Here is a 16277-nt window from a genome sequence, read left to right as displayed (position 1 = left end):
ACAGTGTCCCTCCTGCAGGATTAATGCTAAGACATGAGACAAAAATGTGGGAAGCAAAATAGTTTTACTTCAGCTTTGCAGCGCGGCTGACCCTCGTGTGACCAGCTGTCTTATGCATATTTTGGGAAGGCAGTTAAAAAGCAGAAGGAAAACAAGAGCCACAGAGATAAACAGGCTGGAAAGGATGCCCTGTGCTTTGTGAGCAGCTTATCAAAAACAACACTGGGAGATGATGAGCACTTTTATGCCAAGAAGTACTGTGACTAACATGGCTTTTCAATCTGGAAGGGATGGAAAAGACAAGAACCAAGTGCTGGAGCATGGTGCCAAGTCAGAGGTGCTGCAAGACAAGCACACGCTGGGGGGCTGAGGCTGAGGGTTGCCGGAGATGCGATGGCCCATGGTGTGGGAGTGGGCAGTGCCAGCTCCTGCCTTTCTGGGAGAAGATTTGAGCAATACATTGGCTGTGCTCCCTGCTCAACTCATGGGCTGCACCGGGGTGCAATCAGCTATTATAGGTCCCAGAAGGGAGCTGGGAAATCCAGGTTTTTGCAACCTCGGAATCATGCTGCAACCCCGCTCCATGTCGGGGCTGACAGGCATGGCCCCTGGGAGAGCCTGCCCTCTCTGCTCCTGTCTCCCCCAGCCAACAGTGCGATATCCAAGAATTTCACACCACCATGAGTATCCCCATCCTCTAGAAGACTTTGTGGTTTTGGCCTTTGCTGCTGCATTTCTCAATTGCCCTGACTGAAAGAGGGGTGAGGTAGTTGGATCTGTCCCTTGCAGGAAAAGTCATCGTGCTGCTTTGGAAGAGGTCACCCCATCCTGCTTGCTCCCAGCAATCCAGGTGCACAGGGCCGTGCACGGGAGCTCTGGTTAGTCTGCCAGAGTCCTGGAACGTGCTACGGTGCAGCCTGAGGAAGGAGGAGGATCCCGGCAGGCACTGGCTTCTGGAGAGGATCTGCTGCCTCTTCTCCTGTAGCAAAGGGGTGTGGAGGAAGCAAGGGATGAGCCATGTGCAGCCAGGAGGTGTTTGAGAGAGTGGAAACACAGCAGGTAATGCTGAGAGCTGGCCGCAGCTCCGTCTTCCCTTCAAAATAACACTGTCTTTGCATCCTTCCCGGGGAAGCACCTGGGTCCAGCCTGGCTCTCTGCATCATCTGCAGCTGCCCCAGTGCTCCTGCCTGTCAGCCAGAGAGGAGCCAGAAAGCACGTGGGGGAGAGACATGGGGCCGAGTGTGGTGCGGTCCCTCATTCCTATGAATGTGCAGACCTGGGGTATCCCATGGACCCTCTCCCCAGAGACCTCTGGGGGTTTTTTGCCTCCCTACAGTGAGGAGGCTCATCTCCTCCTGCCTCTGCCCCCAGAGAGACCACACAAGGAGGGAAGTGGATGTGGTGGTGCTCGTTACCACTGCTCTGCTTGCCAGGAGCTGCCATGGTGGCCCAGCAGAGAGGCTCATGCGTGGACACTCTGCCCCAGTGGGGTTAAAACAGGCTGGCTCTTTCAACAGGGCTTCCTTGCTTGCAAAGACTGGATTTCACTGGGATTTTAACCCCCAAAGTCTGGACCCCTCCGTTCTCCTTGCACGCCCTGAGCCTGCCTACACAGAGGAGGGCAGGTAGTCATCTCTGCTTTATCCCTGCTCAGAGGATGCAGGGAGATGAGGCAATTAGCAAAGAACAAGAACTTAGCGTTGCTTCCCGCCCATCGGTTATGTCTTTTGGCAAGATGCTGGCCCTCCCAAGGTGCAGCCAAGGGGGAGAGCAGCAGTACGAGAAAAAAATCCTTCGTGTGCGCTGGGTTGATACCACTCCTGCCAACAGACGAATCGTGCAGGCAGCCCTGCGGCAGGCAGCCGGGGCTGGTGGAGATCTAGCAGGAGCTGTTGTTGACCTGGAGCCTTTAGTGGCACAGGGTCAGCCCGGCAAAGCTCCCGCTATCTCGGTGGCTGCACCGCAGGACTGTGCTGCTTGTCATTGCTCTGATAGCAACTCTGTCCGGTGAGCCTGGCTGCTTTTATCTGGCAGTCAGAGCGGCTGTCGCTGCGGCAGGGGGGCTGCGGGGCTGGGGGCCTGGACCAGTGTACAAACAAGCTCAGGATGTGAGCACAATAGCCAAGGATGGACCTTTGAAAAGGAGGGGGACGCAGCGCAGCCGCCCTGGGGCACATCAAAGGTCCGTCTCGCTCTGCACTGCCGAAAAAGCCCATGTGTTTGATGGCTACCCATGGACCTGGCCCCAGCATCGTGTCGGCACAAGGGGCAGAGGGTTTGAATGGTGGGAAGCGGAAAGGGAAAAGACGGCAGCGGGGAGAGGACCGACGCAGGAGCTGGGACACAGTCCTGAGGGTCGCTGCCTCCAGATCAGGGGTTTCTCAGGAGTTCCTTCTGTCCGGCTTTGTTCTGGCCCTTGCTGATCTGTATCTGGAGAGCAGCACACAGCCCCTCTCTTTCCTCCTTCAGTGCACCTCCAGGCAGGCATTTCAGGTCATTTCTGCGAAGTGCTTTGTGTGCAATTTCACAAGCACTTGCCTTGAATCAGCAATTGCCAGAGCTGGGGGCTGTTGGGGTTTTTCCCTTCCAGACTTGGTGGTTTGAATCCAGGAAAGCTAGGGATGCCATACACAATTTGTGGTGTTTTGCTCAAGAAGCCCACGTAGCCAGCAGGAAAGTGACTGTTACCCAAAAGCCTTAGAAAGCCAAGCTCTAAGCGATGCCTGGATGGAGCCATGAAAGGACATGAAGATATGGTGAGAGGGGTGTGCTTTTTATGCCAGACATGTGCCTGCCCTACAGCATCCTGCAGTGTCTGCTGTGCCTCTCTAGCAGGATCTGTCCTGTAAAAGTCCCTCTCTGCTCACTCCTGTGCTCCCTAAAGGGCCTGGGAAGGGGCTGGAAAGCCCAGGAAAGTTTTGCCTCTGATTTGCTCTGCAGTGCATGCACATGCTGCTGCCTTTGGATAAAGGATAGCCCGAGCCTGCTTGATGGGAACATGTTGACTCAGGAGATTAGACTTGTCCACTGTTTTGTGGTTTTATAAAGTGCATTTATTGGCAAAAGAGCAGCCCAAAGAACAAAGGAAAAAACAACACAAAGAAGCAGCCAGCACCCTGGGCAGCATTGCAGGCTCTGCAGGGAAAAAGTGTCCCCAAGAGGGCTGGATGATGGTTCTGCTCTTGGGAAGCGGCTGTACCCAGCAGGTGCTGGCCCCAGGCATCCAGGAGGAGCAGGCTAAGCCAGTGCCTCCTCTGTGGGTTTTTGATTGCAGGGCTCTCCAGGCCTCGGTGGCTTTTCCGCTTTTGAAGCCATTGTCAGGGTAATTAAACGCTCCCAGGCAGGTGCTGGAGACTTTTGCAACCCGATATTTGACTGCCTGCTGGAAATGCCTTGTTTTAGGGCAGATTAATCTCTCACAGCAATATCTGAAACCAAAGAGGGGGCTTTAATTGGGGTGGGATTAGTGCAGCTGGGCTGGGCAGGGAGAGCAGGAGCTTTCTTCCTACCTGCTAATTGCCCCTTATCTGTGCTGGCAGAGGCTGCGACACCTGCCCGTGGCTGCCTGTGTGCCAGCTTTGTGCCGGGGAGCCCAGGCGATGCCATGTGCCTTGTAGGTTCATTTACAGAGCAGAGGGTGAGATGTGGTGCTCAAACCAGGGGGAGCTCGGTCCGGCTCCAGCAGGCAGAGGGCTTGGGATGCTTTTGACATTCAGGTGCCTGGCATGGCCATGGGGGGGTCATGCCTTTCCCTTGGCTGTTGCAGGGTCCCGGGGCCTGAGCTGAAACTCACAGGCTGCAGTTTGCAGCCAGCCCCTGCCCCTGGGCACAGGCAGGCAGCAGGCAGGATTGATTTAAAGGTGAGGACGGGGTATTGTTTTCCCTGGGGCATGTGAGGCAGGTCAGCACCTCAAGGGCAAACCTCCAGGCAATTGGGTGCCTGGAGAAGGGCTATGACCCTCCCAGCTCTTGGAAACAAGAGATAAGCAACCCCCTGCTTCAGCCAAATTGCTGACCTTCCCATCCCTCCCGGTCTGCCTTGCGACAGCCACCTGCCCCAGGCAGACACTATCGCCCATGTCCCTTCCAAGGCATGGGGTGCCAAAGGCAAATGTCCATGTGGGGCTATGTGGAGGCACAACCTTGCCCATCCCCCCAGTTTCGGCAGGCGTCCTTTGGGATGCACGCATGGCAAGGCGGTGGGAAAAGCTGACTTCACCCTAGGGGAAAAAAACCCGTCAGTTTGTGGTTTTGTCTCAATGTGGCCTGAAAGTTGAAGTCTTCCATGCAGCTAAAAGAACTCTGGTCAAGCCAATAGAAACAACCTCTCCTGCTCTGTTCCCTGCTTCCCCAGTGAAGAGTGGGCTGGTATTTGTTTTTACCTCCTGACTTTTACGTACCCGTGGCCTGTAAAGGAACGGACAGCAGGGACTGTTTCTAGCACCAGCCTGTCCTTTAGCTCTGCTTGGCTCAGTCTGTCCACAAGAACTGCCCCGGAGGCTGCTGAGCCCGCTCTGCCGGTGCAGGCACCCACCCTGGCTCCCTCCTCAGCTGGGTGCAGTTGTGGGTTTTGTTGGGTGCAATTACCCCTCTCTGGAGAAAGCGCCTTTCTTTGCCTGTGCATGTCCCAGTGGCTTTTACAGCTTTCTCCAGATGTGAATTTGGAGGTTTTATTTATTACCCCGTGATGCAAAAGGGGCATGTGGGGATGTGCACCTCTCCGGAGGAACTGGTCCTGCCCCAGCTCTCCCTGCCCTCTTCCTCATCACCACTGGAGCCTGGGGGTGAAAAGCCTTGTCCCTTCACTTTGACCCTCAGCAGGGGCTTGGGGGAAGAAGTGAGGCCCAGGAGAGAGGCTTGGCCAGGGCTGAGCGCTGCTTTGCTGTCAGCAAACAAGAGCCGGTGATGCTGGGCCCCCCCGCCACCCTCTGCCTCGGCTCCCTGCACCCCGTAGGGTGCCGTAGGGTGCTGTGCTTGCAGGTGTGGATGCCAGCCAGGTGGACAAAAACCACATGCACCCACACATCTACGTCTCAATTATGGGCACGTACACACACGTACGTCCACACGTACACCCCTATCCACATGCGCACCCGACACGGGCACCCACGTGTGTGCCCACACCTCCGCGGGCATGTCCACCCCCTCCTGCCCCTTTGCCTGCTTGCCTGCCAAAGCAAGAGGGAGCGGGCAGCAGGGCGGGAATGCTTGCCCGCCACCCTGGCATGGATCCGGCACCAGTGGAGGCGACAGGAGGGGAAGGGAGGTGTTTTTCTTGGTTCCCACAAAGCTGAACTCAGGAAGCTTTCTGCCTTCCACCTGCAATGGGAAGCAGCATCATTCAGGGACAGCCTTTACCTGCTGAAGAAGACCCACTGAGGGCCGAAGGCTTTCCCCTGGTGAGTGGGACTGCTCCCTGTGCCCGACCCACGGCTGTTGGGCACGTCCCTGTGGGGTGGCTGAGGTCGGTGGGTGGGTGTTGTGGAGCTGGGAGGGCTCAGGGCCGTCAGGGGAGCAGCACCCCCCCTTCCATAAACACACTGCATCTCTGCTGGCTCTCTGGGAAAATATTTGTCTGTCTGGGGCAGGGCTTTTCAAAAGCCTCAGCATTTTCACCTGTGAGCTTCTTGCAGGAGACAGATGAGTATGAAAATAAAACTCCCAACCAAAGCAAACGCCCGCAGCCCACGCAGTGTGTTTTTACCTCGTCATTCTCAAAAAGCAAATATCTGCAGTGACGTGCAATATTTTAGGTGGCTGTGGCAGAAAAAAGCCCCTGTGTTTTTCAAACAAGGTGCCTTTTCATTCAGAGGTTAGCAGCGGCTCTAAGAAAGTGGCAACGTTTCACCAGGACACCCGCTGGAAATGCAGACGTTGCCTTATGGCAGCAAAATGCTTCTTTGCATCCAAAGCCTCAGAGAGAGGAGGAAGCGGCTCCCGAGAGTGTTGACTGCGGTATTTCCGCAGGATCCCCCCAGCTGCGTTGGGGACCGCCGGCCGTTTGTTCGCCCGAGACAAAGCCCCCGCCACGCCAAGCCCCGTGGCTTGGTCGCTTCCGCTCCAGCCAAGCACAGCACCGTTGGATGTGGGGCTGCTAGGAGGAAAAGCAAACAGGAGGGAGGCCAGAAGGACTGGGCAGAAGACAGGGGTGTTATGAGATGCCCCATCTGCGAGGCTCTGTTCAAAAGGGAGGAGAAGGCTGAAGCCATCAAAGCTGCTCCTACGGCCTCGGTCCAGACGGGAGAAGGATTTCATCCGGCTTTTGCCGGGCTTCTTCCCACTCATGGTGGACTCCCCTTCCTCCCACGCCAGGGACAAGCCCCACCATCCTCCTCCTCTCTTCTGGCTGGGAGACAGACCCTCAGAGTGACAGTAATGGGATGCTGGGCATTGTGAAGGGCAGCACCCTGCCCTGGGCATCCCTTTTGGTCACCTTTGAGGCTGAGGGCACCCTTGGGCAGGAGCAGCAGAGCCAGTCCCCTGGGAGCATGGGTTTGGAAGCATGATTGAGGCTATGGCTTGGGTGATAAGCAAGCCCATAAGGATGAGATGTTCCACTCTTGAGGGCACATACATCCCAGCTCACTGCAATTTATATACACTATATAAGATCCTATATAGTATATCAAGTCATATACATATTTATAGATGTGTGTGTATACATTATGTATGGCTTTTCCATTAATATATATACACATATGGTCAAACAGTCTCAGCAGTTTTGGGAAGAGGCATTTTGCTGACATGAATTGCAGAGCTGGTCTGCTGAGGGTCTGCGAGCAAGTTCTCTGGAGGGCGGTCACGGCTCTAGGTGCTCTGGGATGGACGTGGCGATGCCCCCAGTTGTGCCAAAGCCCCACTTCTCTCCCCAGCCTGGTCCTGCGGCACGGGAGCCTGGTCAGGGTGGCAGCATCCGTGGTGGCACCCAGACCTGCCCGGGGAGGGGGCAGGAGGGTCCGTGGGGGTGTCACCAGGGCTGTGCGCAGGAGCCAGCCCCACAGCCACAGCTGGCAGTGTTTCCGAGAGCTGGGGCTGGTGGGGTGCGGGGCATGGGGAGATTTTGCTCATGCACCTTCTGCCTCTCGAGAGGGTGAGGGAGGGGATGATGAGACATCCGGGGGCTGTTTTTTCCGTGAAGCAGCGTGCTGCTCTGGTTAGCGAAAATACCCTTGTGCTTCTGCCGGGGGGGGATGGGTGACGCAGTCCTCTCTGGGTGTGACATCCTCAGCACGCTGCACACCTCTGGTCCTGCCATGCCATCGCTGCCCCACTGGTGTTTCCCATCACCTGTGGCCAGGAAGGGGGCTCAGGGCTGGTGTCTCTGGCAGGAATGATCCATACCCCCTCGTGCTGGGAGAAGCAGAATTTTCCCTGCCCAGACGGTGAGGCTGAGGCCAGCAGGACTCCTACCCCGCCGAGCCCTTTCGAGTCCGGTGTTTCTCCCAGTGACCTTGAGGCAGAGGCTGAAGGCAGCTGGCTGGATCCGAAGGCAGCGTGTCCCCACCTGCAATGCCAGCTTGGTATATAAATAACACCTGGCATGGGTCTGTGCCCGGGCATTAGAGAGATGAGAGACTGAGCCCTCTCTGCCCTTGTGTCGCAGGGCTCTCACCCCATTTTACAGGCGGCGAAACTGAGGCACGGTGGAGTCCTTGACCCTGCCTTGCAGCGAGCCCGTGATGCAGCCCCGTGGGTTTGCAGGGCGCTGGGAGGTGTTTTCCAGTGGCAGCGGGACTGCTCCCTGCTGGGAAGGGGAGGATTTGAGTGGGGGCTATTGCTCTACCAGGGGGTCCACACCTTGTGCCACCCCACCTCTCGGGGGAGCCACGGAGCCTTCCCCTGCCCAGAGAAAGGGACCTGCAGGGGTCCGGTGTCTCACACCTCTGCAGTAGCCCCCGTGCCCTCCTCGCCCGCTGCTCCCTCCCGGCCCTATCTCCCAGGGGTGGTGACTCCTGCCCCACCGGCTGCCTCCCGGCGCAATCGGTGGGGAGCACACGGGCCTTATCTGCGGGCTAGCTGCGGGTAGGGCTCCCTGCCATCCCTATCAGCAGGGCGGCTCCAGACCTGGGGCCAAGGGGAGCCAGCTCCATCCCTGCTGCGCTGGGGCCAGGGCTGGGGGCATTGCCATGGCCCCACGCTGACCATTGCGGGGGATGCTCGAGGGGGCTGGGACCTCCCTCCCCACCCCAGTGACGAGCATGACGCTGCTGGAATTGCAGGGGTCCAGCCGAGGTTGTCACGCTGGGTGGTTGTGGGTTGTGGTGGGGCTTGTGAAGGCGGATGGTGGCAGCAGTCTCGTGTGACTGCCAGCAGGATCTGCCCCCCCCCCCCCCATCCACTTCCACCAAACTCTCAGTGGTGGTTTCCTCACTGGGGCAAAGCTTGCGGGGGCTGGGGGGGGCAGACGGGCCAGTGCCCTGGGAAAGGCTTTCCTGTCCCTTTCACAAGTCTGGTTGGCCTCCGTGTTTTATTTGTTTCTCTTAAGTTGCGCCCACCCTCCTGCTTCCAGCAGCTCGGTGGGGTGCTACTGGGACACCGGTGGGGTGGGGACGCTGCCTCTCCCCTAAAACCCTGGGGTGGGGGGTACCAGGGTCACCTGTGGTCATGCAGAGTGTGGGTATGCCTATGATGAGATGCCTGTGGAGTGTGGTTTCCCCCAGAGGTGGGTGCTAGGCATCCCCCTGTGCCACAGGGTCCCATTACTCTCAGGGTGCTGGTCCTGCCTGGCACAGAGACCGGGCAGAGCAAGCGATGTCCCTTGGGGAAGGGAGTGTCCTGGCTGCTCCATCCCGCTGAGCAGGGTCTGTCCCTCTGTGTCCTGGGACAGCAGTGACCATGGCTCACCAAAAGCTCAGGGTAAAGATCTTTATTGTCCACTTGTCCGGCTGGACCACAGCCTGAGCTCGGTGTGAGGTTCTCACTCCTTGGCATCCCCGCCGTCCACCACAGCCCCAGGCTCTGGGTGGGAGAGGAGAGCATGGGGAGGAATGTGTTTTGGCCTCCTACCAGCACCTACTGGGGCTTTGAACAAGGATTTTCCTTCCCCACTGTGTCCTGGCCATGGGGAAAGCTGGTGATGGTTAGCTGGGAGCCCGTCGTGCCTGCTGGGGTTGGCCCCTCCAGCCATAACTGTGGGGAATTAGAGACGAGTGGAAAACTGTCTAAAAACCCTTGCAAATATTTGCATTTCGAGCGCTTTTCCAAGTATTGGGGAACGCTGACAAAGCAGCAGCGTGGGCGATGCAGGCATGCCAAGAGGGTCCGCTTGTTTTTTTTGAGGGGGGCAGGATTTCAATAGTCAAACAGTTTTGTTTAAAATAAAAAAGCTAACTGAGCAAATGGGGAGATTTGCCAGCCCTGCCACTGGCCTCTCTGCCAGCTCCTCAGGGCAAAACAGCCACGCTGATGCTGAGGGGGCCATGAGCCTTCAAACCACCCCTGCCCTGGGCCGGTGGGTGCATGGCTCCTGTCTCAGTGCTCCCTTTTCCTTCTCTGCTGAAGGGGTTTTTGGCAGGAAAGGGGCTCCCCATGCCTGGTGCTGCTCTTCCCCGGAGCATCGCATGGGTCCGGGGCTGAAGTTGAGCTGGTGGGGCTTGCCTGGTGCCTTGTATGGCCCCCCCCATCTTGCCCATGCCAGGCAATGCTCACCTGCTGTTGGCTCCTGCCTGTCCTGCCAGCTTTTGGCCGTGGTAGCAGCCTGTGTGGAGAAGGGTGACTGGGGGAGAAGGGTGGCCATGGACCCTGGTGGCCCCAGGACCGCCCATCCCAAGCATGGACAGGGGCTGGAATAAGGGGAGAAGTTGTGGGGGACTCTGGGCTACCCCATCCTGCTGCATTTCCCCTCTCCACACCCATCTCTGCCAGCTCCCGGGGCAGGTCGCAGCAAGCAAGTTGCAGGCACGTCCTGTCCTGCTGGCACAGGGAAGGCTTAGGGCCGTGGGCTGCAGGGGCGAGAGCCCTCTGTGTCCTCGGGGTACAGCTCTGGGGTGATGACACCCAGCCCCACAGCGCACCGTCCACAGCAGGATAGTGCGACGGATGTGTCCTGGCCCCACGCGGGGTGGGACAGGGTGGGCTTGGACACAGTGATGGGGGCTGGGGGCTCGGTGCAGGTGGAGGTGGATCAGTGCTGCCAGATGTCATCGGTGCATCCAGCACCAAGAGGGGATGGAGAGGGGAGTGTGTGCAGCGATGGAGCCCCCCACGCATGCATGTACGTGCATGGTGGGACCAACTCACGCAGAGCATTGATATGTGGGGCTGCCCCCCTGCTCTGGGCTTGGCTCTGCAGCCATGTCCTATATCCCCCTCCCGGCCTGGCGGGATGCTCCATGCCCTGCAGCCGTACCTGGCACCTCGGGGTGTGCTGTGCTCGGGGGACGCAGGGGACCCAGGGCTCGATCAGGCTCAGATAGGCAGTGGTCAGGAGGGTCATCATGGTGCTGGAGCAGTGAGTCAGGGACAAACAGACACAGGTGTGCTGGGTAATGGGACACTGTGCAACCCCGTGCAACGGACACCCATGGGTGGTGCTGGCCCCGGGGCTAAGTGCAGGCAGGTGAATAGGCTCCTGCACGCGACAGCCCGGGCGGTACAGCACGTGTGTGTGCATGCTGGTGCAGGGCTCTGCCTCCCAGGGCTGAGGATACGTGCAGTTCATCACTGTGGTGATGGACCACAGGGGGACGAGCGCCAGGTAGATGAGGCAGGACAGCAGGACCGCCATGACATAGCTCACGCTGACCGTCACAAAGAGGCGGACGCAGCAGATGTCGTAGGAGCTGGTGTGTTTCTTCAGCCGAAGGCAATGCTGGTGAAACTGGTGCGGCACGGGGGTGCTGGGCAGGGGGGGCCCCCATAGGTCCCATGCACCCTCTGGGGCCGGGAGCACCCAGGGCTGTGGCCACCCTCTGCACAGTGCTGCACGCAGGGGCCACGTGTGCATGGGGGGGGGTGCTTGTGCAAGGCGGGGATGAGCGTGTCTGCGTGTGCAAGGGGTGTCTGAGTGCACAGGGCTGGGTGTGCAGCGTGTAGGATATATGGACAGGGATATAGCGTGCAACATGGAGAGCTGTGTGTGCTGGGCTAGGTGTAGGGTATGCTGTGTAGGAGCTGCAAGAAGTAGGGCTGGGTGTGCAAGGTGTAATGTATAGGGATGGGTGTATATGGGGTGCAGCATGTAGGGCTGAGCATGCAAGCTACAGATAGGGTTTACGGGGTGCAGTGTGCCAGGTTAGGTGTGGGGGCACAGTATATAGGGCAGGATGGGGCGGGGGTATACAGTGTGTAGGGACAGGGGTACAGGGCTTGGTTTATGGGGCTGAGGGGTGGGGTGGGTAGGGCTGGGTGTGCGCAGCACCTCCGACACGTGCAGAGCCCCCAGGCTCCCGGGGTGCCCCACGTCCCTCACCTCCACGGAGCGGTTGCAGTGCGGGCAGCAGAGGACCCGTGGCCAGCTGTGACAGTGGCACCCACATGGGCAGCGCTGTCTCGCTGTGCTGCAGAGCCCCTGCTTCAGCCTGTTCTCCCAGGCCACTGCTGCAGGAGACACGTGGGGAGACTGTGTCCTCCCAGCCCCGGGGCCAGCCCCTGGCGCCATGCCACCACGGAGCAGCCCCTGCTCCCCTGTCACCCCACCTAGCTGGAGGAGCCCCAGGTTGACTATGCAGAGCAGGACCAAGCTGGTGAGACCCAGGAGGAAGAGGATGGTGGTAGAGCCGGGGACCAGCAGCGCGACGTGCAGAGCCAGCCAGCCGCACCTGCAAGCGGGGATACGGGGAGGACGGGGCTGGGGTCAAGCCCTGGGGCTGCCGTGGGAGAGGCGGAGAGTGGGCAGAGAGCCTTGGGGTGCTCAGCCCCAGGGGCTGCTGGAGCTGGGGGGTGGTGGGGAAGAGGATGCAGATCCAGGCCGTTTGAGCTGATGCCTGGCTCTAATGTCTTGAGGACACTGGTGTGAAACAGCAGCTCTGCTGCCCCATGTCTCCGGGATGGGGCTCGGCCCGTGGCTATGGGGTGACTTACAGGAGGGAGAACAGCGAGCTCAGGTAGACGAGGGTGCTGAAATGAAGGGGGATGAGAAGCTCCATGGTGGGCTGGGCAGCTGCAGGGCCCTGGCCTCACAGGATGGACGGCATCCCACTCCCACTGCAGGCACAGAGAATCCCCCCAACCTGTTCCATTCCCATGGCAACCACAGCATCCCCCTCCTCCCCCCCATCCCATTCCCACAGCAACTCCAGAATCCCCCCACCCGGTATCCCATTCCCATGGCAACTGCAGCATCCTGCTCCCAGAGCAGGGTGCAGGGGACCCATTTGTGGTACCGGTGCCGCTCTGGCTTCAGCAGGAGCCCACTGCCAGAGGGGCAAAGGGTGGCAGCTCAAAGGTCCCTGGGGACCCAGTACAAACCAGTGCTCATTTTCCTTGGTGTGCTGGGAGGACAGCATGAGCCATTGGCACCCCTGGGACCCATGAGGATGCCGAGATCCATTTAGGACAAGGATACACTGGTCCCCACGTCTAACGTCCCCGATCAGTGTGCCCCCTCCAGCCTGCTGCCCCCCTCCCCAGGCCTGGGCTCTGCTTCTGTCCCAAGAGGCCGGGGTGCTGAGCCGTGGACCAGCCCTGCCCTCTAGTGTCGTGGGAGCTGCTCTGAGCAGGGCTCAGCCCTGGGCTGCCGGGAGCTGAGCCTTCGCAAACTCGTCACACAGCCCGCAGAGCCGTGCAGGGTCTGGCAGGCGTCCCGTGGCCCCACGGCGTCACCTCCCACCCGGCCACGGCTGCTGCTGAGGGGACACGAGGATGCGTCCTGGACCCTGCATGGCACCACGGGGACCCCTGGCACCACAAGCCCATCTCCGGGCTGCCCGAGGGGGTGCGTAGGCAGCGTCACCCCAGCACAGATGCCCTGGTCCCCAAGCTTTGGGGACGCGCAGGCGCGCCGGCACGGGTGATAACCGCTTTCCCCGGCACCCCGGGTCAATAACCGGGCGGCCGAGGCCCTCGGCGGGGCCAGGACAGCGTGGGGGCACGCCAATGGGCGCCCGCAGCAGCGGGAGAGGGAGGGGAGCGCTGGTGGCTGCTGGTTAAACTGGAACGAGGCGCGGCAGCCTCCCCGCAGTCCCTGCCCTGGGGACTCTGACCCCGTGGGCCGGCGAGGGAAGCTGAGGCAGGCAGTGCCGAGCAGCCCCGCGGCCGCTGGGACAGAGCCAGGGAGAAGCAGAGCAGGATGGACCCCACCATGGAGCTGGCAGAGGACCCCAGGTGGGTGGCAGGGACCCCCGGTGCCACTTTGCAGCCGGGCAAATCCAACTTTTTGGAGCAGGATTTTGGGTTATTCCCTCTGTAACGGAAGGGAGGTGCTTGGGGGTGAGGCAAGCCAGCCAGGGGACCCCAGGGACCCTGCAGGGCTGGGTGCTCCCATGTCCCTGCCGACCCCGTGCAGCACTCACTCCCCTTCTTCTCCGCAGGTTCTCCCGCCCGTTGGTGGAGATGCTGATCAGAAACTTCAGCGTGCCGGCAGCCTGCTTCTCCCTGCCGCCTACCTCCCGGCAGCTGCTGCAGCGTAGGTGGGGGGACTGGGCAGGGGGGACCCTCCTCTAGCCACTGGTGGGAGCAGGACAGGGGTGAAGGAGGTAGGGTGGGTGCAGGCAGGGAGCAGCCCCAAGGAGGAGGGGGGGGCAGCTGGGTGCTGCCAGGGTCTCAGCCTCCCACCCCACAGCCCTGCCTGCAGGAATGGGGGCAGCCCAGGGAGGGCCAGCACCAGGGCAGGTGACATGGGACATGGGAGCAGCAGGGCAGAAGCACCAGCTCTGGTGTGGCCAGACATGCCGAGGACGCGGCAAGGGGTTTCCCAAAGCTGTGGAGTGGTGGGTCGGGTGGCAGGTCCCTGCTGTGGTGGCCCCAGGGGGGACAGGACGGGATGGAGCCGGCCTCTCACCCCTCCCCGGCAGAGCTGGACATGGCCCAACTCGCCATCATGGGCCTCGCCACCATCATGACGCTGCTGTCGGTCGCGATCTTCGTGGAAGAGGCTTTCTACCTCACCCGCAAAATCCGCTGCCCCATCAAGATGAAGACCCTCTGCTGGAGCAGCTCGGCCCCTACAGTGAGCTGGGGTGTGGGGCGGTGGGGGGCATCACCGCAGGGGGCCAGGGCCACCCAAGGGGTGCCAGCCCCTGGGTGGGGGGAGCAGCAGTGTGCCGAGTTTGCATATCTCCCAGGTTGTGTCCGTGGTCAGCTGCTTCGGGCTGTGGATCCCGCGCTCCATGATGGTGGTGGAGATGGCTACCACGATGTGAGTATCACCTGCCCCAGGGCAGGGGCACCTGGGAGCCCACGGGGCCTGACCTGCCTTCCTCCTCCTCTTCCTCCTCCTCCCCAGGTACTTTGCCATCTGCTTCTACCTCCTGATGCTGGTCATGGTGGAGGGCTTCGGGGGGAAGGAGGCGGTGCTCAGCACCCTGAAAGATGTGCCCATGGTGGTCAGCACGGGGCCCTGCTGCTGCTGCTGCCCCTGCCTGCCCCGAATCACCATGAGCAGGTGAGGGAGAGCTGGGGTAACCCCCTGCCCCTGGGGGGGGGGCCTTCACCCCCTGCTTCTGCTGGGCTGGAAGAAAAGTCCCTGGGCAGGGGCTCGGGGACCTCAGGGTACGACTGCTCTCTTGCTGTGCCAGGAGAAAGCTTCAACTGCTGATGCTGGGGACTTTCCAGTATGCCTTCTGCAAGGCGGTCGCCGTCTTCCTGGGGCTGGTCCTGGCTACCGACGGGAACTACAACCCTGCCGACGTGAGTGCCACGGCACGGTGATGGGCAGGGTGACATCCTGGACAGGGAGCCTCCCCCAGCCCTTGCCTTGTCCAACAGCTTTGTCATTCCAGGCGCATTTTCTGTCTTCCCCTCCAGATCTCGGCAGAGAGCGTGGCCCTCTGGATCAACACAGTGGTCGGTGCCTCCACCCTCTTTGGGCTGTGGGCCCTGGCCATCCTTTTCCGGCAGGCCCGGCTGCACCTGGCCGAGCAGAACATCCAGGCCAAGTTCTCCTGCTTCCAGGTGAGACCCCAACCTGCCCGGCTCCCCCCAGGTGAGGGGCTCCTCCAGCACGAATGGGATGAGGCGGAGTGGGGGGGATGGTGGGGCAGGAGCCGCTGGCGAGCAAGAGCCACATCTGGCTGCGGGAGAGCAAGGAAGGTGAAAGGCAGGAGCCTGGCAGCAGCGCGGCCCCCACCACCTTGGGTGTTGGTGGTCGCAGGTCCTCCTCCTCCTGACGGCACTGCAGCCTGCCATCTTCAGCATCCTGGCCAACAACGGCAACATCGCCTGCTCGCCGCCCTTCTCCTCCAAGGCCAGGTCGCAGCGTAAGTCGGGAGATGGGGGAGCGGCGTCGCATGTTCCCGGCCAAGCCTCTCTGTTGCATAGCGGGGCGTGGGGAATAGGCATGGTGGATGAAGGCAGCTTCAGATGACCCTTCTCCTCTTCCAGAGATGAACGTACAGCTGTTGATCCCTCAAACCTTCATCTTGGCAGTGGTGACACGGATGTACTACCGCAAGCAGGATGACAAGCCGGGCTACCAGCCCGTCAGCTTTGCACCCGCAGGCACCAATGTCAAGGCGTGAGCAGGAGGGAGCAACTGGGGTGCCGAGGGGCAGACTGAGGCGAGGGGCTGGTCTGCCCTGTACAACCATCTCCTCCTCCTCTGGCCCTGGGGAGCTGCTGGCAGCAGAGGAGGCAGAGGGGGAAAGGGCATCTCGGCATGGGGTGAAAGCGTCTGAAAACTGAAAGCCACAAGCCAAAGGGATCCGTGAAGCCACCTCCAACCCGGGGAGGCTTTTGTGTGGCACCGAATAAAGATAAATTTGTACCCGAGTCTTGCGCCGGTGACTGGGCTCAGATCGTCTCCTGCCCAGGCTGGGTGGGACACGACTTCAACTCCATACAGGGGGAGGAATCATAGAATCATAGAATTGTTTAGGTTGGAAAAGATCTTTAAGATCATCGAGCCCAACCGTCAACCATGCCCACTAAACCATGTCCTGAAGTGCCTTGTGTACGCGCTTTTTGAATACCTCCAGGGATGGTGACCCCACCACCTCCCTGGGCAGCCTGTTCCAATGCCTGACAACCCTTTCAGTAAAGAAATTTTTCCTAATATCCAATCTAAACCTCCCCTGCCGCAACTTGAGGCCATTTCCTCTTGTCCCATCTCCAGCCACCTGACAGAAGAGACCAGCACCCACCTCGCTACAACCCCCTTTCAGGTAGTTGTAGAGAGCGAT

At 60.2% G+C, this 16277-nt stretch overlaps 1 protein-coding gene across 1 annotated transcript; it reads left to right on the top strand.

Moving 5' to 3' along the window:
- The first annotated feature begins 12945 nt into the window (after positions 1–12945).
- Positions 12946–15867, top strand: SLC51A (solute carrier family 51 subunit alpha). Its single transcript, XM_052803819.1, has 9 exons — positions 12946–13263; positions 13470–13564; positions 13953–14107; positions 14223–14296; positions 14384–14542; positions 14676–14787; positions 14905–15051; positions 15251–15356; positions 15481–15867. The coding sequence occupies exons 1-9, from the start codon at positions 13229–13231 to the stop codon at positions 15615–15617; spliced, it is 1020 nt and encodes a 339-aa protein (XP_052659779.1). The 5' UTR covers positions 12946–13228; the 3' UTR covers positions 15618–15867.
- The last annotated feature ends 410 nt before the right edge of the window (positions 15868–16277 follow it).

The sequence above is a fragment of the Harpia harpyja genome, chromosome 12 (genome assembly GCF_026419915.1).
Source record: "Harpia harpyja isolate bHarHar1 chromosome 12, bHarHar1 primary haplotype, whole genome shotgun sequence".
In the NCBI taxonomy this organism is placed as follows: domain Eukaryota; kingdom Metazoa; phylum Chordata; class Aves; order Accipitriformes; family Accipitridae; genus Harpia; species Harpia harpyja.
Note: the sequence above shows the minus strand (reverse complement) of the source record. Positions and strands in the feature narration are given on the sequence as shown.